This window comes from Phaseolus vulgaris, chromosome 6 (assembly GCF_000499845.2).
Source record: "Phaseolus vulgaris cultivar G19833 chromosome 6, P. vulgaris v2.0, whole genome shotgun sequence".
In the NCBI taxonomy this organism is placed as follows: Eukaryota; Viridiplantae; Streptophyta; class Magnoliopsida; order Fabales; family Fabaceae; genus Phaseolus; species Phaseolus vulgaris.
Window position 1 is genome coordinate 28,399,760 of NC_023754.2, and position 20,448 is coordinate 28,420,207.

General features: G+C 33.1%; 4 protein-coding genes across 10 annotated transcripts; 3 read left to right on the forward strand and 1 right to left on the reverse strand.

Moving 5' to 3' along the window:
* The first annotated feature begins 3,237 nt into the window (after positions 1-3,237).
* LOC137832559 (protein E6) lies at positions 3,238-4,390 on the forward strand. Its single transcript, XM_068640776.1, has one exon. It carries the CDS (start codon positions 3,282-3,284, stop codon positions 4,116-4,118), a length of 837 nt encoding a protein of 278 aa, XP_068496877.1. The 5' UTR covers positions 3,238-3,281; the 3' UTR covers positions 4,119-4,390.
* A 3,500-nt stretch (positions 4,391-7,890) lies between these two features.
* Positions 7,891-11,716, forward strand: LOC137832560 (uncharacterized). Of its 2 annotated transcripts, none has more exons than XM_068640777.1 (4): positions 7,891-8,044; positions 8,353-8,533; positions 10,911-11,069; positions 11,228-11,716. In XM_068640777.1, exons 2-4 carry the CDS (start codon positions 8,522-8,524, stop codon positions 11,456-11,458), a joined length of 402 nt encoding a protein of 133 aa, XP_068496878.1. In that variant the 5' UTR covers positions 7,891-8,044; positions 8,353-8,521; the 3' UTR covers positions 11,459-11,716. The 2 variants fall into 2 exon arrangements, with proteins under 2 accessions (XP_068496878.1, XP_068496880.1); XM_068640779.1 differs by having other exon boundaries at positions 7,895-8,044; positions 11,231-11,716.
* Positions 11,717-12,298: 582 nt separating this feature from the next.
* On the forward strand, positions 12,299-15,097 carry LOC137832561 (protein NUCLEAR FUSION DEFECTIVE 6, mitochondrial-like). 6 transcript variants are annotated; one of them, XR_011084586.1, is made up of 5 exons: positions 12,299-12,582; positions 12,657-12,778; positions 13,432-13,934; positions 14,576-14,622; positions 14,822-15,097. XR_011084586.1 is itself a non-coding variant. In XM_068640780.1 (4 exons), the coding sequence occupies exons 1-3, from the start codon at positions 12,440-12,442 to the stop codon at positions 14,581-14,583; spliced, it is 273 nt and encodes a 90-aa protein (XP_068496881.1). In that variant the 5' UTR covers positions 12,368-12,439; the 3' UTR covers positions 14,584-14,622; positions 14,822-15,097. The 6 variants fall into 6 exon arrangements, 2 of the variants coding, with proteins under 2 accessions (XP_068496881.1, XP_068496882.1); XR_011084588.1 differs by having other exon boundaries at positions 12,368-12,582; positions 13,864-13,934; XR_011084587.1 differs by lacking the exon at positions 14,576-14,622.
* A 2,394-nt stretch (positions 15,098-17,491) lies between these two features.
* LOC137832562 (uncharacterized protein At4g28440-like) lies at positions 17,492-19,995 on the reverse strand. Its single transcript, XM_068640782.1, has 2 exons — positions 19,519-19,995; positions 17,492-17,970 (listed from the first exon to the last, which is right to left on the reverse strand). Exons 1-2 carry the CDS (start codon positions 19,766-19,768, stop codon positions 17,780-17,782), a joined length of 441 nt encoding a protein of 146 aa, XP_068496883.1. The 5' UTR covers positions 19,769-19,995; the 3' UTR covers positions 17,492-17,779.
* Between the last annotated feature and the right edge of the window lie 453 nt (positions 19,996-20,448).

Here is a 20,448-nt window from a genome sequence, read left to right on the forward strand (position 1 = left end):
CCTCATCCTTGTGTCTTGTGTGAAGCAGGAGGGCCATGGAAGAAGCATCATGGGAGCAGAGGCTGCAAGCCTTAACTCACATCTTAACGAGCCCCACAACCACCCCATCCCTCCACTCCCAATTCTTTATTGCCACCCAAATCCCCTGTTACCTCAACTGGGACTACCCTCCTTTTCTCTGCTCCAACCCCAACATTCTCAGAAAATGGCTCTGCTCATTCTTCCTCAAAAGGGTGTTGGGAACTGCTCCTCCTCAAACCTCTTGGAGATCCAAGTGTCCCTTCCATCAACCCCAACCCTTGATTCTCGCAGAGGGACTCCAGGACCCCAACTGGGCACCCCAAGAAAGAAGAGCTTATGTTAGGAAGAGAATGGCCAGGAAACTTCGCAAAAATGTTAACCCTGCTTTGTACATTCTAATACCAAATCTTTTGTTGTTGTCGCTTATGATTTGGAACCCCTTTCCACCTCTAGATTGATTCACACCCACTATGAACAAATTGTGATTTTCACATATTTTACTATATCTCTTCATGATTGTTACTGTTGGGTTGAGTGGTTAACATAAAGGAAGAAAACACTTCCTTCTCATAGTTGCCATCTCAAGTGCTCTGAATAAGGCAGCTAACTCTTTGAAAATGGAATCGTGCTTCTCTTGGACTAACGCCTCTAATTGATATGGAATGTGTTTTTCTTCGTCAACTTTGTCCTTTTTCATTCTTCAATTTTATTTTATTTTCTTCTGGAAAAAACTGGCTGGAAAGACAAGTAGAGTTCCGCCAATTACGCAGTCAATTTCAGGACCATCTCATACAAAGCAAAGAAAAAAGAAAAATTCCACATCAAAATCTCACCCCAATCAAACCACTTTCTTTGTAAATACAAATATAAATGTTATTCATAGGAGGGCACATATCAGATCTACATGGAAACTTCTGTGCCACAATTTTCTCACTTTCAGATTGTACATTCCACTCTTTCTTCTTTGCGTGACTCTCCTAAATGCTTTAACTGTTTGCCAGAAATGTAATATATGAACATAATGTAGTCACATCCACAACCCTGCTTTCACCCTTAAAATAAAATAAAAACCTCTGATTTGGAATCTATGGTCACGTTGAGACTTCCACCTATTATATGCAAGATTTTGGCAACCTATTCAAGACTTTTCTTTCTTGTTTCAGGTTAATGTAACCAATTCAGTTATATGTAGATCCCACCTTGCCCCCACTCCTTCATTTCATTTACCTACATGAAGAAATTTAGTAACATCACCCTCCCTAATTATTTCATATGGGTGGCCACAAAGTAGTTGTTGGCATGCATGACACACAATTGCACCTTGAAAATGTATTAGAGCAGGTTAGTAACTCAACAAACCTAAGAAAAGAAAACTACACTCCATCACTTCTTACACCTGACACAGTCATAAAGTCTCCTGTATCTTATCAACTCCATGCACTTGCAAAAGTATGCTTATTTAGGCTAAGGAACCCATTTTGTTTTGTCACAGTTTGGAGTAATAATACATCCATACTTACAAAGTTAATTCAGCTTATTTCATTTGTCAACAGGGTCTTCTTTCCTGATATTAACCCAAATAATTAATTTTAAAGGTTTTACTTAACAGCATCCTAATTAGTAGTTAGAGTGTGAGGATGTATTATAATCTCATTTTCTATTAAGAACTATTTCTTTTGATTTCTTAACTAAAAGCATCTGTCAAAGATTGATTGAGCAACTTAGATTTCAGAACCTAGTGCACTCTTTTCAGAGAAATTTGAAGCTACTTGCTAGTTGTCTTCTTCAAAAACGCTAAGAAAGTCAAAATACTTTAACTATTCAATCAAAAATTTGGAAGTGTAACTCAAATTCAGTTATAATTTTTAAGTGGCCAAAACCAAAACAGAAGTCTAATGCACTGACTTTGAGTATGTATATGCACATTCACAAAGAAAGATTGAACAAGACTTACTTTTGGACCGTCACTCTCAACATAGACAAAGCATGGAAGGCACATGCAGTGTGCACCAAATGTTATTATTTTCATGTCCTACCAACTCCTCAATCCACGCATAATTACTCGCCAATGCCTTTCCTTGTCTCCTTCTTTCATTCTTTCCTTGTCCCCTATCTTCTTCCAAACTTCAACTCTTTTAGAACATTATCAGATATATAAATATTTGATTAATTTCACAAATGGGTTTTATTTTGGACTGAACCTAATCAATCACCGTAATTTCGTTGGTGGAAATACTATGATCCATGGAGTTATGATATATGATGACTAATGTCCAAAAATACTAAATGTGAAAGCTAACAATGGAATCTATTTAACATTAATCAATAGGTCAGGTCTACCACGCCTAACCATTTATTTCCTTTAAATACGAGTTGAAGAGGAGGGCCTCAGAGATTACACTTTAGTAATTTTATAACGTATAATACACTTTACGTGTTCTTGTCTGTACATAATCTATGAATAAAATGCAGTACCAAAATCTTACAGAGTTCGGTTGCATCGTTTTAGCCATACTTTTTTGACAACAGATAGCACCATCAATACACTTTATGGACCTCTCTGGATATGAACGAAAATCAAATATAGAACCTTTTTATTAGGCTGGAATCCAACGGTATGAAAGCTACCACATATCAATGCAATGGTTGCGTCATAATATATGGCGCAACTACTGATCAATAAAGAGTTAGCTTACACTAAAGGAAATGTGAAAGAGGCTAATTAAATGTTAAGCTTTCTTAGGATGTGCCTAAGAGAAAGCTGTAAATCTAATAACTGGACTTTTGTACTTGCAATGATGCTGTTTTTCCATAACCATACAAGTAGAGTCCACGGTCTTCAAAATATGATTATTAACAAAATGATAGTGTAATGTGATCACTTATATTGAATAAAAATGAAAAAGTTGAGCATGGTATAAAAAATAAGATTTACTTAAATTTATTGTCTTCAAGGTTTCGGATTGAAGGTGTTTTCAATTCCTTATGTGATTTTTAATTGGATCTTATTAGTGTGAAATCTCTTATCAATACGCTCCTAAATTCAAATCAAATAGTTACTAGATGGGATCCCAAATATTATGAGCTAAAGTTTCTTGGAGAGGGTCCACAACCATCCAACTTTGCACCATTTACACCTAATAAGTGGGAAAAAAATTTAAGGAGAGAGAAAAGGAAAGGTTTAAGAACCTCTATAAAAAGATAGTTAGGCATCACAAGTTCTCATCAGTATAGACCATCTTCCCTCTCTTGGGTTACCAATGGCTCATTTGTCAAACTACACTTCTTTCCTTCTCTTCACCACCCTTTTCTTGGCTCTTCAAATCTCTGCAAGAGACAGCCAGTTCTTCAGTAAAGTCTCCCATTTCGACAACAACAATGTCAAAGAGACAGAACTTCCCAACAGAGAGGCACCAGAAGTAAACAAGGTAGATCAGCAACCACCTTTCGTTCCCGAGACTGAAAACAGCTATGGCCTATATGGCCATGATGAGTCTAACCAGGCTCCTTCCACCACAACAACAAAAAATGCTGCCTCTTACACCACCCCCACTTCTTACCACCCCTACAAGACCGAGTTTGAGAACAACAAGTACTTTAACAATGATGCCTACAACAACAGGTTCGCAGAAACCGGTTACAATAACAACAACAACAAGGATTCTTATGGGGGTGACCAAGATGAGTTAAGCGACACAAAGTACACAGAAGAAGGTTACAACAACAATTACAACAACTATCAGAACAACAACCAGAAGTACTACAACAACGATGCTGCCAGTTACAAATACAACAACAACGACAACCAGAAGTACTACAACAACGATGCCGCCACTCACAAATACAACAACAACAATTATAATGGTAACGTTAACAGGTACAACGGAGAGAAGCAAGGTATGAGTGACACAAGGTTTTTGGAAGGTGGAAGGTATTTTCATGATATTTACGCGGAAGAGCAGCATCCTACCACTAACTATGAAGATTCATCCAAGGGAGTGGACACTAACTACTGGTACAACAACAGAGGTGGAAATTACAATGGGCACCAGAACCAGGAGAAGTTTGAAGATGAACATGAGAACTTTGAGCCATGAGCTTGGATCACTATACTTTTGAGTACCAGTGTGGATGTTTAATGTTTTTATTGTGCTTTAGATTCAAGAAAACACAGAGTAACAGTTTACGATAATTATGGGGGGCTTTTATTTTATTTTTTACTTAGTAGTACTTCTATTAAGTCTTGTTTCACGAATTGCATTGTCTCTGTCATGATCTGGAAATATCGCATGAACTGCAAGAGCATAAGCAATTTTTTTGCTTATCACCTATTAATAACTTGTATAATGTTACCTAAGCTTGCATGTTACTTCCTCATTTTTTTTCTTCCCTTTTTTGTTTAGTTACACAATTGTTCCACTAGTGAGAATAACTTTGTGGAAGTAGTATATTACTGGTTGATGAGTGGTTAATTGGTGTGGCAAGACAACAAAGAAATAGTGAAGGTACGTGAAGTGTAGGTAACAGATTAATTATTGATTGCGGCTATAATGCTTGGTATGGTATCTGTCTTTATCTGCTGCCTCATAAATTGCAGTGTATTGGCCAACCATTTCAGAAAATAATTTACAAAAAGGGTTCCTTACAAACGAGGATAGTTTTAAAGCCCAAGTTATTGTTATTTATTTATGATGTTGAATTCAAACAAATCTACATGCCATTAATTCCTCCACTGGTTACGGTAAGGAAAAAACATGTTGTTGTTTTGGGAAAGAAGACTTTGTTTATTCATATAAGTCTTAAATCATCATTGACTCTGAACTCAAGAGTTAACTGTGTTGAGAAAAATGTGTAAATGTACCTAAAGAAACACGTCAAATAAGGTAATGCAACTTTATTAAAATAAATTATTTCCAAAAAAATTTGTTACAACCTTGTGAAAAACATAAGAGTAAATATTGTCATGTTTTCGTAAGTGCAAAAAAGGATTTGTGAGAAAAGTGTGCATAAAGATTTGAACCATGTGAATTTTACTTCTTAAATGTGTTCAAATTTCAAATTGTGTATTTTTCTCACTATTAAATCATATTTTCTTGTTCATTTATGTTAATACGATTTTTCACCATTTATATCGTGGAACAGGACATTGAGATTTATATTTTAATAACTACCAAGTTAAATGCAATTATTTTTATAATGTGAAAGATAATTATCTTACATGGACTCGTAGAATAAAACAACTTAATCATAACATTGGTGATGGTTATTTATAACAATAACAATCATAATAAATGTGATGTAATAATTGTGGTCTATTATTACAGAATTATATAATAGTAATAATAATACAAATAATAATACAAATAATAATGATAATAATAATAGGGCTATAGGGAGAGTCATTTCTGCAATTGTAGAAAGAAGTGAATTTGTGAATAATTGTAAGTTTGCAGAGAATTATATGAGCATTGTTCTAAAGCAAGAAGAGTGAGCAAGTGTGAATCAGATTGACACAACACAAGGCATTGAAATTGTATTTTGGTGGATTCAGAGAATCATTTGAGATAAAGATGTTACCTTTGTTTTCCCCTCTCTGTCCCAGTTTATTTTCCAGGTTCTATGCAATTTGGTAAGAATAAAGCAAGTAGTGATGAGATAAACTAGCATAAAGTTTATAAAGAATGTGTGGCATATAATTTTCGTGGTCTAATTAGAATGCATCATTCTATTCAAACGGAAGACCATTGCAAAAACAAAAGCCCAAGAGAAAGAAACAAAGCAAGAAAGCCCTAGAAGAAAAGGGGCAGAGAGAACAACAAAATCAACTTCTCTGTATATTATTGCTTGCAGACCAAAGATAATACAAAGGGATATATGAAACACCTACATTTTCTTCCTGCAAGGCAGTTTCTTTTTGGGCAAATGCTCCCTGCACCCAACACATTTTAACCTGCACCCAACACAATTTTTAAAATTCCAAAAATGCCCTTTATTCCGGAAATAAAAATCCGGAATTGAAAATAATATATTTCGGAAAAATATATCCGGAGGTGGTTATTGAGTTTTGGAAATAAAAATCCGGAAACAAAATTTAAAATTCTATTCCGGACAAAAAAATCCGGAATTGATAAATAATACATTCTAGAAAAAAAAATCCAGAAAAGAGATTATTGTGTTTCGGAAATAAAAATTCGAAAACAAAAATGAAAAACTCATTCTGGATAAAAAAATCCGTAATATAAAATTTCGTTCCGGAAAAAAAAATCCGGAACACATATTTTGGAAATTTTTTTTAAGGATAGTTTCGTCTTTTCCGCTGGAATCGGGTGCAGTGATATGGTGCAGGAAGCAATTGCCTTCTTTTTGTTATGTAGGAGTGCAGGAAGAAACTGCCGAAACACAAAAAAAAGGAAATGGGCCTAAAGCAAACGAGCCCAGAAATGAGTTACAGAAAAAAAAAACTAAGCCCAATATGAGAGGGTATGAGATTCGGTTTCGTTCTGTTATTTGTTAAAGTTTTTTTTTAAGGGATACATGTTTTTTTTTGTCAAGATTTTTATTTTTTTATTTGTTTTTTATTATTGATAAAAAGACGCCCATTTTTTAAATTATTGAAAGAATATTTAAACAAGAAATTTCAATATCTGAAACTCACCCATAATTCCCTATAAATATAGAATTTGTTATAAAATATATTATAAATAAAACAAATTGTAAGATTTGAGTAACTTCAAATATCTATAAAAACTCGTGTACACTTATGATATCTTTCTATAATCATTATACAATTCTATAAAATGGTAACTTATTCTTCCCTTCTAACTCCTTTCTTTATTTTATGTTTATAATTTTTTTCCTTTTTATAACTTTTTTTATTATCCATAATTTCATTTTTCTTCTTTTTATAACTCATTCTGTCCCTTTTCATTTTAAATTTTAATTTCTTAAAAAAAATCATATATTAGGAAATTCTTAGTGTTTTAATGTTATTACATTTTTTACTTAAGAATCAAAATGATAAATGACATGTTAAGCGTAAGAATTAAGATAAATAACTTTTGTTTGATGAAAGACCAAAATTATATATAAAAATTTAAATGATTTTAAATATTAGGATAAAATCTAATATTAGATTTTGGCAAATGATCAAGATTAGTTTTTTATTAAAGAACTAAAACTTATGTGTAAGTTTCTTAATTTGATTTTTACATGTGTATTGTATTTTTATTGTGGTTATACGTAGGATACGATAGATTACAAATCCAACTAATACACTAAAGGTATACGAACCACCAAATTAAAATTTAGTAAGGAATGAAATGTGAAATAAATAAAAATTGCTAGAAAAATAATTATTAACAAGTCCTTTTCAAGAATCTTTATTAATAAGTCTTTTTCAAGATATAAAATCTTAAAACAATAAATTTATTAAAAAAAACATGTTTAACAAGTTTATTTTGAAACATCAACTCAGGTACGCAAAAGGAAGAAAAACATATGTTTTACATGTACGAAGACATGTTTAATAAATGTCAGCAGCATAAAGAAAAAAAAGAGAATTATAAATAAACAAATTAATTTAACTATACTTTACAGAAATTAAAGATGCAAAAGACCAACAATTGAAAGATGAGAGTGTCGTACCAAATAGTACTCAGAGTAAACAAATTTCAGTGTCGTGTAATGTTGAGCATAAATTTGAGTTGCGTGTTGCAATAAGCAACTACTGATTATAACCGTGAAGTAACTTGTTCATCGTTCTTGACCTGCTACTTCAGCGATTTTTTACCAATCAATGGCGACAAAAAGTGTTTAAAAATCCAACACTTTTGCTAATTAAGCCACGCCAAGCATCACTCGGATATATCTTCCCAACCGTTTTGATGTCTACTTCTCCACCAAACTCAAAAGCTAAATGCTCCCCAAAAAACATAACATACATCACCCCTTTTAATTTTTCTTCACTAAAACCTGTTAACAGTGTCAAATGCTAAGAAATTTCTGAAATGGCTCTAAATTAAAGGTTTACTCCTACCATATGTTGCTGTATTTGTTGTTATTGTTATTATATTTGTTATACCTATTTGTTATGTAAATTCTCTACTTCCATTTTACTTATGAAAATTTAAATTCTTGGGATAAAATAAAAGGGTTCTTTGAATCATTTCATACCTTTTTATAGTATTGTTTTTTCTTCACCTCTTTCTATTAGATAGATCCTGTATGATACATTTCCTCCTCTTTGTTGTATATTTTATTTTACTGTACAATCAAATTATATACATACAGTTTCTCAATAAAACAAAGCTCAGCTCAAGCAATGTTCTGCAGGTCCAGTGGGACCAGGTTCTTAAATGTCTGATGTTTAAGGAAGAATACTAGTTAGGAGACACGTAAATTCACCATTGGTTTCCCAAAACTTTTTTTTACTTTGCCCTGGAGTTTTCTCTGCGATCATCATCATTTTCCCATAAACTTCTCTGGGGAAGGCAGAGACACCATGCTTGAAGAGGTACTAATTCTGTGTTTTCCTTTGTATCTTTTCTCACATTGTGCCTTCTTTTTTCGTTTTCTTTTGGCATTCAGCATCTCTTGTCCCCATATACTTCCTTTTTTCAAATGGTTTATCAGTTGTTTCACTGTTTTGTCAGCGAAAGATCAAGACATTTTTTGGGGCTGTTTAATGCAATTTGATCCACAAAAATGTCAATATGCTGCTCTGTCAAGTGTTTAAACTGGAATGAAACTGAACAGCCTCTGGTTTTGTTCTCTGTGAATGCTTAGTCCGTTCATGCAGTAGATAAGAATCAGTTATCGGGGCACAGATTTTATTTTGTTTGATCTTGTTAGATTACTAGTATTCTTGATTGTTAGATTTTATGAAATGAGGATTGAATTTCTGCTATTGTGTGAGTTTGTTGTTGGTTCTTCTTGGATTTGACATGCTTTGGATCAATCTATGAAAGTGATATTGCATGTCATCCGAGATGCATAGTTTGTATTTTTGTGAATGGATTGATATGAAAAGAAGATAAATATGTCCACCAATTTGAAGAAAAATTGAATTTTGCGATTGGAATGACACAGAGAAAAGACCCCATTACTGTCTTTGGTTACCATCATAATGGTAGTAGTTGTCGAATCAGTAGTCACATGGATTAACATTTCATTAAAACCATCAAAGTTTGCTGTCCGAACTTAATGTTAGGAATGTAACTTGAACTGATACATCAGTCCTAATAGTCCTCATTTTAATGCAGAACAGAAAAAAAAACAAAAAAAAAAACAAAAAAACAAAAAAGAGGTGAAAAAGGGTCCCCTATCAAGATGTTAATAATAATTTGATCCTTTTAGTAGCTAAAGAGTTATAGCAAGGAGAGAGGCAGATAAAATTGTTAATTTTAAGCATAACATGTCATAATTAGATGGTGTAGGTGTAGTTTCACCGAAGTGTCTGCCTCAATGCAAAAATTATATGTACAACATCCATCTTATTTTGAGTAACTATTGTTTAGATTTTATATTGGTAAGTAATAAGTCCGAGTGAATTGCACATGAAGTGGGCCAAATCTAAAAGCAAGAGGGAACAAAACAAGGAACAGTTTAAGATGTACCATAGGAGTGAGAAATATATTTGAAAATATCTTGAGAAATCAACCCATATATTTGCTAATTATGCCGACAGTTCAATCTCCCTCAATTTTTCCCAACCTTATCTCCCTTAATAATTCCACTATATTTTTCTTTCACCATTTCACAGAGGATAAAAAAGCCTCAGTTAGGCATAATGCTAGAAGGAACAAACAATTGTCCCAGTAAAGTTGTAAAAAACACTTGATGCTTTAGTTGTGACTTGTTAGTATTATTTATCTCATACACTCTTACTAAGGTGTTTTTAACTTGTTAGTACTATTCTTCTTAGTATTTCACTTTGGTAATCTGGTAATAAAGCTTAACATTGTAAAACTCTAATGCTATGTTTTGTCTTTCTTAAATAAGTATATAAACAAGTATATGTAAGTTCAGAATTTACCGCGATGGAACCTACCTACCCAGTTTATCAGAATGAGTTGTCTGAACCTTGGACCCTATGGACAAAATCAAATATCTTGCCAACTTGATCCCTGTATGTGATTATTTTGATGGATATTCATTATTAGTACAAAAGCTTAGTAGCTTTAAAAAAATATTTTTAAGAGTTGACCACTTCTGCTATGAAAGAGTTGTGGTGTCCTATCAACTAGGTTCGTGTAATATATACTTCTACCACATGGAGGATAGTAATAGAAAACCAGCAATGCTAAGAATATCAAACAGTTTACTCTTTACCCTTACTGAAAAGTGGCAACAATGGTACCTTCCATATTGCACTACTCTTTTGTTAGTTTACTATCTATTGAATAAAAACATCCCTACAATTTCTCCAATTCAGTACAACTTCCCATTTTTTCTTATTAGATGAATTGCCATTTCTTCTTCAAGATTAAGAGAAACCGACACCATCCAATTCATATTTATAAAGAGGGTCTGTTTCACATTTTACATATTTTTGGGTTTAATTCGCTACCCGTTTTGTTTATTCTTCCAAACTTCAATCATAAGAATGTGGTAAGCAGGATCTTTACTGAGATAAACTAGATCCATGTTCTGGAATTGAAATCATTCAATATGGTGAAATAAATTGGTTATGTACGGACAATATCCATTGTATATTTTAGAGTTCCAACAGAGGAGATATCATTTTATTCATCACAAATTTAAATCTTGACCTTGTTCTTTTGAATATTCTTGTAATTAAGGCACTGAATTTTTTGGACATGCACAGATGTTGCTAATTGAACTTTTTAAAGTATCTAATGTTGCCAATTTCTACTGTGATCTCTTCTTAGAATGATGACATGCCAATTGGTTGGCCACTTGGACTTGGCTTCTTGAACAGGAGACTTAGAGTTGGGGAATCCCTCCCTGCAACTTCAGTGGCACCATACCAATTGCACGTGCCATCCACCAGTTTCTCTTCATTTTCATCCTCTAACCTTGATACAGAGGTATTCTATTCTTATTCCTTTCCCACAGTTGGTTTCAAAAATTGTTTTTACTCGTTGGTATTCAATGAATAACATTTTGAACTTAAATAATGCTAAATTTTCATAAATTAGAATGCTTTTTATAGCTTATTACTCTACTGCTTTTGTTTTGCAACAAGAAGTCCACGGCATCGTTCTTCCAAGACAACAGTGTTTCCCTTGCTCAGCTAATTGGAATCAGAGCAGGAGAAAGAGGACGCTTGTACTTCCCAAACTCACTAAGGTTTGAAGAAAGGAAGAAGAAATTAGCAAAGGTTTCTGGTTCTGGAGACTCTAAAGTGGATATGTCTCAAGCCATTTGCATACCCTTGCTAAAGATTAGAAAGAGTAAGAAGAGTTCAAGAAACTAGAACACCATTGTAACATTTTGGAATACAAATTCATAAATCTGTTGTTGTTCCTAGTCAAAATCCAGTGACGATTTCGAGTTATTTCAATCAGTTTTTCTTACATGACCCGTTTTAACTTTCTCAAGTTTGTTGTGTCGTTTTTTTATTTCATACCATAAGAAAATAATAAAAGAAGGTTACTTGTATTTTCTTACTGGAATCCAAATTTAATTGCATTTATGTTTGCCCTTTTACTACTATAGACTGCATTTTCTTATATTTCTCACGTGTGCTACCATTATTTTCTTCATTTGTTTTTGTGTGTTCTGTACAGACTAATCTTGGTACTGTGATTATTATTGATCCAAGAAGTTTTCATACATTAAGGGAAAATCAAAAACGGATTTTCTAATACATATGTATATTGGTTGATACTTCACCAACTTGATTGATCAATAGTCTTTTCATTTACACTCAAATTATTTATTCACAGTTAAACGTTAATCAGTAAACAAATATGAATTATTAACCTAAAGAGGAATAATCAATTATAAATAGGGTCTCATGCCAAGAAAAAACAAGACACTAACACTAGAAGTTATAGGTAGAGATCCGAAATACTTGCACTTGTTGCTTGTTCTTGTATAGTTTACAGCTTCTACGTCACCTCTGAATTATATAATTTAAAAATAAAAATAAATTTTAAGTTATGTAATTCATAATTTTTTTTATAAAAAAGTGACTTTAAAATTTTTTAATTTAAAAATAAAAAATATCTTTCAGATTACATTGGAAACATTTTTTGTGCAATAAAGGAAAGATTTTCATATTTATATTTACAGGGGGTGCAAAAAGAAATCTCCCAATGTTTTAGCAACCCAAAAGCACTATGGTGGCCCATATCACAGCTCTTGAGCAAAAGTAAGGAACAAACAAAAAAATTAATGAAAAGGAAATATCAAAACCCAGAAAGCCAAAACCCCTTCCTGTTGATTCTTCACGATGTCCGCCGCCAGATGTTTGCTGCGCTCCGCCACCTCCCGCGCAGCCGGTGCAGCCAATCTGGCAGCCGGAGCTAAACCGCGATCGGCACGATCTCCGTTTCGTCTCCCAAAGCAAACCTCAATCTCCAATCGTGTTTTCAGGTAACGCCGCTCCTCTCTATCGCATTTTCCTAAACATTTTCAATTTGATTAAAATATTCTTTTGTTTGGGACAGGTTACCGGTGGAAGCGAGTTTCTGCGTGGAATCGATGCTTCCTTATCACAGTGCTACTGCTTCCGCATTGCTGAATTCGATGCTCTCTGTGTCTCGCCACTCCTACGGTTGGACCCCTGAAGGTATTCCCTCCAAACACTTTCCTTCCATTATCTTCAACGTAGTTAATTATGTATGGTATACATATGATAGAAGAGCTAAGTTTCTGAAATGCCAACATTGGATTCTGAAATGAAATGTTATTGTAACTTATTGGACCTACCTGATTGTCTGCAAACATGCTCATTTTACTTGGCTTGTGGATTCTAAATTCTAATTGTTATTTTTTTTCTTTTTTTGATGAATGGTTAATTGGTCTAGAATCTAGGGATGAAAGATTTTGCTCTGCCATTTTGACTTCTGTAGCTGAACTCCATGTATTATACATGCTGTGTTATGCGAATTGTCTAAGTTTCTAGGTTTCCCAGAAAATTTATTTATACCCTGCGAAAGTCTGACGCATTACTTTCATTACTACGCAATGCCATAGTGAATTTCTTCCTTTTTTCTTGGGTTGCATAAAAATAGGATTTAAATTTTTTGCTAAACAAAAAATGTTTTCTTGTCCTTTTCCCTTTTCTGTGGTGGGGAAGGTTTGTGTGAACAGACTGTTTTAAATGAAAGTGTTGGGTGCATATGCGCAACTATTTTGCTGTTCAAACATTTCATTTTTTTTGGGTTAGGTTCTCTCTCTTGCTCTCACAATGAAAGGATGTATATTTTTTCCTCTTTGTAGGGCAAGAGAAGACTAGATGAAGATCAAGCATCAGAGATGGTGTCACATGGATTTCTTTCAAATTTTTGGTTTTGAAGCGTTGAGATCTTGACTTCTGTAGATTAGGGAGAGCATGAAATTTCTTAGTTGAATGTAAAAATGAACACCATTTCTCATGAAAACTAATGTGGGGCTATGGTGCTATACAATGGTATTTCTTAGTAGTTCCCTAATTATTATGTTTAATTTATTTGCGAGGATTTCTCGTTACAAAGAATTTTCATTTTAAGTTATTTAGAAATTGTCCTCTTTCTTTCTCTTAGAAGAAGTTATGGATTGTCACATTTAGTGCATCCCATTCTTTAAAATGTCTATACTTATTATATATATTAGCTAACATTCACTTAAGAGATAATCACATGAAGATCATACTGATTGATTGTATTCACTCAGATTGCAATGATGATGTATGATGAATGACAGAGGGTTGGAGCAAAGTTTTATCTAGATGCACTTGAAAAAAGGTGGTCAAGTAAATTTTTTCTTTTGGGATTTTAATTGTTACTGTACAACTTAACGTCAAACAAGTATTTGCTGAAGGTGTATAAATGACTCAAACTTAGCAACATCTTCACTTTAAAATTGCATTTTGATATCGATTTCTAGATACTATTTGTGTGCATACTCTTTGCATTTTGCTTTCTTACTCAAAGATGTTGAGTTTATGTATGGGAATGGTTTTTGTTCATGCATGAAGTTTAACATCATCCATTAACCACACCTGTGCAAACTATCACCCTCAGTAAGAATACATAGAATTAAATTATCAGCTATTTCTTATTTAGTTTGCTGGTGCAAAAAAAACATCATTGCGATGTTAGAGTGTCACTACGCCAAACTTGAGATTAATATATCGTTTGCTAACTGTAATTTCAGAATTGTAGTTCTTGATGAATTGGAAATTGTTAATGATATAAGAAATTATGGTAGATGCTGGTCTGTAAGCACGTGATTTGGAATGTATAAATTTTAACACTTCTGTGTAAAATGAGCAATGTGTTGAAATGGCTTACTTCTTTTTAATATGCTGCTGCTCCAAAGTTTTTTTTATACATGTACACTTCTTTGCAACTCTTTATTTTGACTTGGCTGTTTTCTTGTTTAGGGTCGTGATCATTTGCACTTTGGCTTTTAGGCTTGAGGACTAGCCATGTAATGTTTCGTCATTTCCATTTTGCTTTGCTTTCCCTTACCTCGATTGATTTCTGTCGTGTATCTAAATGATTTGCATTTTAAATTTACTAGTATACTATGTATGACTATTAGATTATCTTGGCCTTTTGATTCTTAATTTTTATGGTAATATATAGAATTTGAGTTTTCTCAAAGATATTGTCTTTTTGAATTCTAGATGGATGATGATTGCTGTCTGTGGGTGCATCTGCGCATACTTTCCATGGATTTCAGTTTACTTTGTTAGACCTGTTTAGAGAATTTTTGTCCTTGGTTGAATATGAAACCTCCAAGACTTAAATTGTACAAGCGCCAGAGTTGGTACCATGCTTAGGTATGATTACTCTTTAGAACATTATTGCAACATTTCTTTAACTCAACATTATTCCCAGTGCATGCAAACGTTACACTCACGCTTATTTAAAATGTTAAAAGAACAAGCTTGTGCGATGAGATGAGTTAATACGGCAACAGATTAGTTTCGATACAGATTCAGAATTGATTTACAGGAACTTAATTCGAGGCCATAAATGGCTTCCACTACCTATACTAATTTGCTAAACCAATCTTTCATCCTATTGTCTCATAAAACTAGCATTGAATTCCTTAGTCCTTCATAGGAACGCACATTTCATTAATACGAGAACAAAAAAATCACACTTCATTTTAGTCAACATTATCGTTGATTATTGAAAAATACAACCTCTTTTTATAAATAGGATTTATATTCGTTATTAAGTTGAACGCTTTATCATCAGGATATAGGTTCTTCGACTAATTGATTTTAATGTTCTCACTGACACTTCACAGCTTTTTCATATTTTAAAAGTGTATAACTTGGAAAGTTGAAGGTTAAAAAGTTGACCGAGGCATCGAATGTCACGCGTCTAATCAATTTGCCAAATAATCTTATAGGGGTAGATATATCACTGATTGATATTCACTAGAAATATAAATTTTTTTTAGAAAACCAGCCAAATCAGCATAAAGATAATCAATGAATTAAATAATAGACAACCTAATCATAACTTTAAATACAATTAATTATAAGTAACAATTTCAAATCAAAGATAAAAGTAAGTTTCTATCATATACATAACATTTTGACTTTTTTAGATAAAAGGAAATTGACTTTTTAATAAATTAAAATTATTTTATGTGCCGTTAACTTTTTTTCAGAGGGCTTCAATTAAAGGTTAAATTACACAATTTTAATCATTAACGTAAATAGATATATTAAAATAAAGAATGATAAAATTGCAATGTTATCTTTATTTATTACGTCACGTTCTTCCACCAGTAATGACTAATGTAATGAGAGCAATTGATTACAACTTTTATGTTTGGTGCAACTAGAGAGGATCAAGATTTATGTATTTTAGGTTGACCTTTGAAATTAAGAATTCACATACAAAAGTTTATTTGTGCATTTTAGTAATCACATTAACAATAGATAGTCTGCCTTTTAATCTTGTCAAATGAAAAGAAAATAACCGGGATGTATTTAATCTGCACTATACAAAGGTGAATTAACAATAAATGGGCCCCATAATTTCGCCCAATACCCGAGTAAATCCCAAAAATATCTTTTAAATTCATGTTTTTTTTTTCTCAATTTTGGATTATTGAATTTAGAGATTTTTCCGATTACAGAATTAAAATATAAAAATTTGAATTTTATGCATTTCAAAAATTATCAATCCAATCAGAATAAGAATGCAAAAGTATAAGCTGTACAATTCAAGAATGCACCACAATGCATTATGAATTCATACTTTTTAGATTTTAGGACTAACACAATGCATTATGAATTATACAGTTCATAAAGTATTTTTATATCCAAAATCCATAAAGTATTTTTAATACAAAATTACCTAATAGATGATATAATCTAAAAAGTGTTTTTAATTCCAGAATAGAAAATTACATTTGGGATTACCCAATCTAAAATACAAATATATTTTGGAGTCTCTTAAAAAGATTTTAAAAGTTATTGTCCCCATAGAATAAGTGAAGGGGGAGAATTAGAAAGTTTTTTTTGTTATGGAATTGTGATTGAAACGGAACCAATGGAAAGTTAAGAGGACTCCCTTGGCCATTAACATTTAGGGGAAGAACATGAAAGATGAAGAAGATGAATAGAGGGTGTTGTGAGTTTTTTTTTTTTTTATTAAGTGTAAAATGAAAATTTCACCACCCTATGAAGGTGCAACATGAAATCATGGGATGCAGGAAGAATTTCCCCAATAAAGAACACTCTTGCATGCGGTTTGGGTTCTAATAAACATCTACAAAAGAAATATAAACTTTCACGCTATCAAACCAATAGATTTGAATGGATATATATATATATATATATATATATATGTGTAAATAATTTTTCTGCCAACGAATATTTTAACATTCTGGTAATCAGTAGGCTTCTAATCCGATTCAAACATATTAATAGTCTGGCGAATTTATCAGAATTTAATTTTCAATTGCCTCTTAACTTTTAGACTTCAAGACACTACTAGCGTACAAAATTCCTTACCATGGAAAAAAAATTATGACCTTCACAACTTTATGACAATTTAAGTTTCATATTCAAGAAACTAGTGGGGAACAAAATTCTTTATCATGGAAAAAAAGTTATGACGTACACAGCCGAAAAAACACATTGTGAACATGAATATGGTCAATGAAATTTCATTTGCAGAAGAAACAGAAACTATGAACTGTTAACTTCAGCCCAATTTTTTAACCACTCACTGTCTTCTCTCATTTGAGCCAAAGATATGAATGGTGATTGTGCTGCTTCATTAACTCAAACACAGTTCATACCTATGTATATCAATGCACAGGAAACTGCAAGGAAATATGTGATACGGATAACTATATTAACATAATACTATACTTAAGTTCATTGAATACAGTTGCTGATGAAGATAATAGCAAATCTTGTTCGCTTGACACAAAGTTGTTCAAGTGAGACATCAACTTAACCCAAAATGATGTCAAGCATGTTAAAGAGGAAATACAAGCTAATTAAAGTGAGAATGTTGACCAACCATCCATCACCAGTTAAGTTTTACCTTGAGGGTATCCAATGCACCACAAACAAATCATAAAGCTGTTTTTGCACTCTTCTACGGGATTATTCTTCAACCACGTTCACCAATTCATATTCAACCAGGGATAGGTTATTGTCCTCTTTAACCACAAAATCTGCAGGTTCAGTTACCTCAACACGCCCCCATTTGTCAACAGCCAGCCTCATTGATCCCTTGAACATGTCAATCTTTGCATTACGAAGAATTACAGTAGATCCGGCCTTCATCAAATCAACTGCACAGAAGAAGAAAAGGTCATCTAATCACTTAAATAGAACATATATTGGTACCTTGATTCTCTGTCTAAACATATATCACAATTATCAATACCCATAGGCAGATCACCTACCAAGGAAGTACATCAAGGTAGCTTTCACTAAAAGAAATCAACTGAAACTCTATGTAAATGCAAATGCTTACACATACAGACTGACACACAGTATGAAATACTCAAATAAAAATTAAACCCGTCACTCAGGGTTTTGTTTGTTCAAAATAGAAAGGAGAAAAGAGTAAAAATAAGTAATGTCAGATCAATATTTTGTCTATATACATTGAATTTTCATAATCCAGCTCCTATTTTCCTTCCTCTTATTGCTACTGATAAAGTCAACAGGAACAAAAGGCACTGATGTTATTCAAGAACGTGGGTCTGGAAAAGTATAAAATTAAGATGTTTATCAATGTAGAGATAGTAAAATTTAAGCCAAAGCCCATGAGTTGCAGAGAAGTGAAGATTAATGAAGAATTTATAAGCTAATGAAAAGGGCATTCCTGGTTATGCAATCCCATGAACAAAAGAAATCAAGAAAAAGAAAGAGAAACGTTAACAAAAAAAATTGGACAAGGGAAAATACAATTAACTGGTACTGATACAACACGGACACGGATACGAAGATACGTAAAATCTCTAAAATGTAGGATACGGACAATAAAGCTTGAATTTTTAAAAAATTAATGTATTTTTCCTTTTTAAAATTGTGTTTGAACCGTAATATGTCAGAAATCTAACATGTCCTAGAGGTGTCATACGAGTGTCTCGTGTTCGATACTCTTTAAAGAAAGAAGAGTGGCCGAGCTTCATGGGTGCAAATAAGCATGAACTAAAATCTTGATAAAAGTAGTTTGAATTAGGACTACAAAAATTAAAAAGAAGACACCTAAAATCGTTAGCATCACCTTCTAAGCAAAACTAATTTTCCATCACAAAAACACAAGGAACAATATTACCACAATCACACTTCCATTCCCACAATAAAATTCACCCAGAATATCGAATCATATTCATAGTTCGTATCAACACCTCAAAGAGGAAATACAGTCATTCATCACAGGAGCAGAGCAAGAAGCACAAGTACCAAATCTACGCTGGTTGACACATTATAGAACCGAATCAAACCTCTTGGATTAAGATCAGTAAGGCAAAAGAAAGAGATTTCATGAGGATTATTCGGATTAAAAACAATTAAGGGATCACGCAGTCCAACCAAAAATATATGGGAAAAAGGGCTTATCTTATCTATCGAATCAGCCACCTATGATCCACTCACCACCATCATAGACCCAGATGCATAATTGAAACCAGAGCACCAAACACGCGCAATCTCACAAACCCAATAACAATGCAGATCGCAAAAAGAAAACCCCAAAATGAAAATAAAGACTCAAAATTGAGACAAATAAAACAGTGCCCAAGTGAAAAGTTTCCATTTTGATAAAAGGGAAATTGAAATAAGTAAAAAAGAATAAGTTTTGCAAGGATGGGTAGGTGAAATTGGAGTACCTTGTTCGTTGCGAGCGGTGAAGATGATGGTGCCGGTGTCGTCGCCGATGAGGCACTCGGCGATGACAGTGGGTTTGATGTTATGGGCAGAGGAGGGTCGCGGTTTGTGCACGACGGTGTCGGAGGACAAGACCTTAGCCACCAAGGTGTGACCGTTGGTTCCAGGTTTGAGCTGATCCACTTTGGTGAAGACGGGTTTTCTCTTGGCAGGTTTGTTGACATCTTGCTGAGTGGAATTGGAGGATGCCATTGGAATAGAAAACTCGATCGATCCGAATGAAATGAATCAGTCTCAGACACACTCACTCCTCGCTCACTCACTCTTTTCTGTAACACTCTTCTACCAAACACAAGCCCTACAATTAAACCAACCAGTTTTATGCATTTCTTTCGCACCTTCCATTGCACTTCCCTTCTAAATCAAGCGACACGTCGTTTCCACTCCAATCCTCCAACCTCACGTGACTTCTGTTTCCCATTTTTTTTTATATACAATATTCTTTTATTTACTTTCTATACATTACAATAATAATCTCGCTTTTCACATTTTCTTTAATTCACAGATTATAAATTCATAAGATCCAAAATCATCACTTTTTTAAAATATAAAGATTAAGATTAATTACGACTTAAAATAGAAATTGAGAAAAATTAAACACGTTCTAACTTTTATTATATTTTTTTCCTTAATGTAAAGCTGTAGTCTAATTATTTTATATTTTCATTTTTACAATGTTGCATATATATTAGACAAACTTTTTTTATGACCATGTCTTTTTAAGAAAGGAAAATAAGAACAAAGAAAACGGAAAGACTCCATTATTTAAATTGTTTTATGCATAAATAAATTTATAGAAGGTGTTGGCAAATTGCCATGGTAAATTGTGATGGAGCTGTGTTTCATTCTGCAGCACTGGCTAGCTGTTGCTA

Bases quoted from the DNA above. Each gene is read 5' to 3' on its own strand.
- LOC137832559 (XM_068640776.1), top strand. From the start codon at position 3,282: ATGGCTCATTTGTCAAACTACACTTCTTTCCTTCTCTTCACCACCCTT.
- LOC137832560 (XM_068640777.1), top strand. The intron at 11,070-11,227 runs GTATTCTATTCT...TTTTGCAACAAG, and splicing joins CCTCTAACCTTGATACAGAG to AAGTCCACGGCATCGTTCTT.
- LOC137832561 (XM_068640780.1), top strand. From the start codon at position 12,440: ATGTCCGCCGCCAGATGTTTGCTGCGCTCCGCCACCTCCCGCGCAGCC. The intron at 12,583-12,656 runs GTAACGCCGCTC...TGTTTGGGACAG, and splicing joins ATCTCCAATCGTGTTTTCAG to GTTACCGGTGGAAGCGAGTT.
- LOC137832562 (XM_068640782.1), bottom strand. From the start codon at position 19,768: ATGGCATCCTCCAATTCCACTCAGCAAGATGTCAACAAACCTGCCAAG. The intron at 17,971-19,518 runs GTACTCCAATTT...TCTTCTGTGCAG, and splicing joins CACCGCTCGCAACGAACAAG to TTGATTTGATGAAGGCCGGA.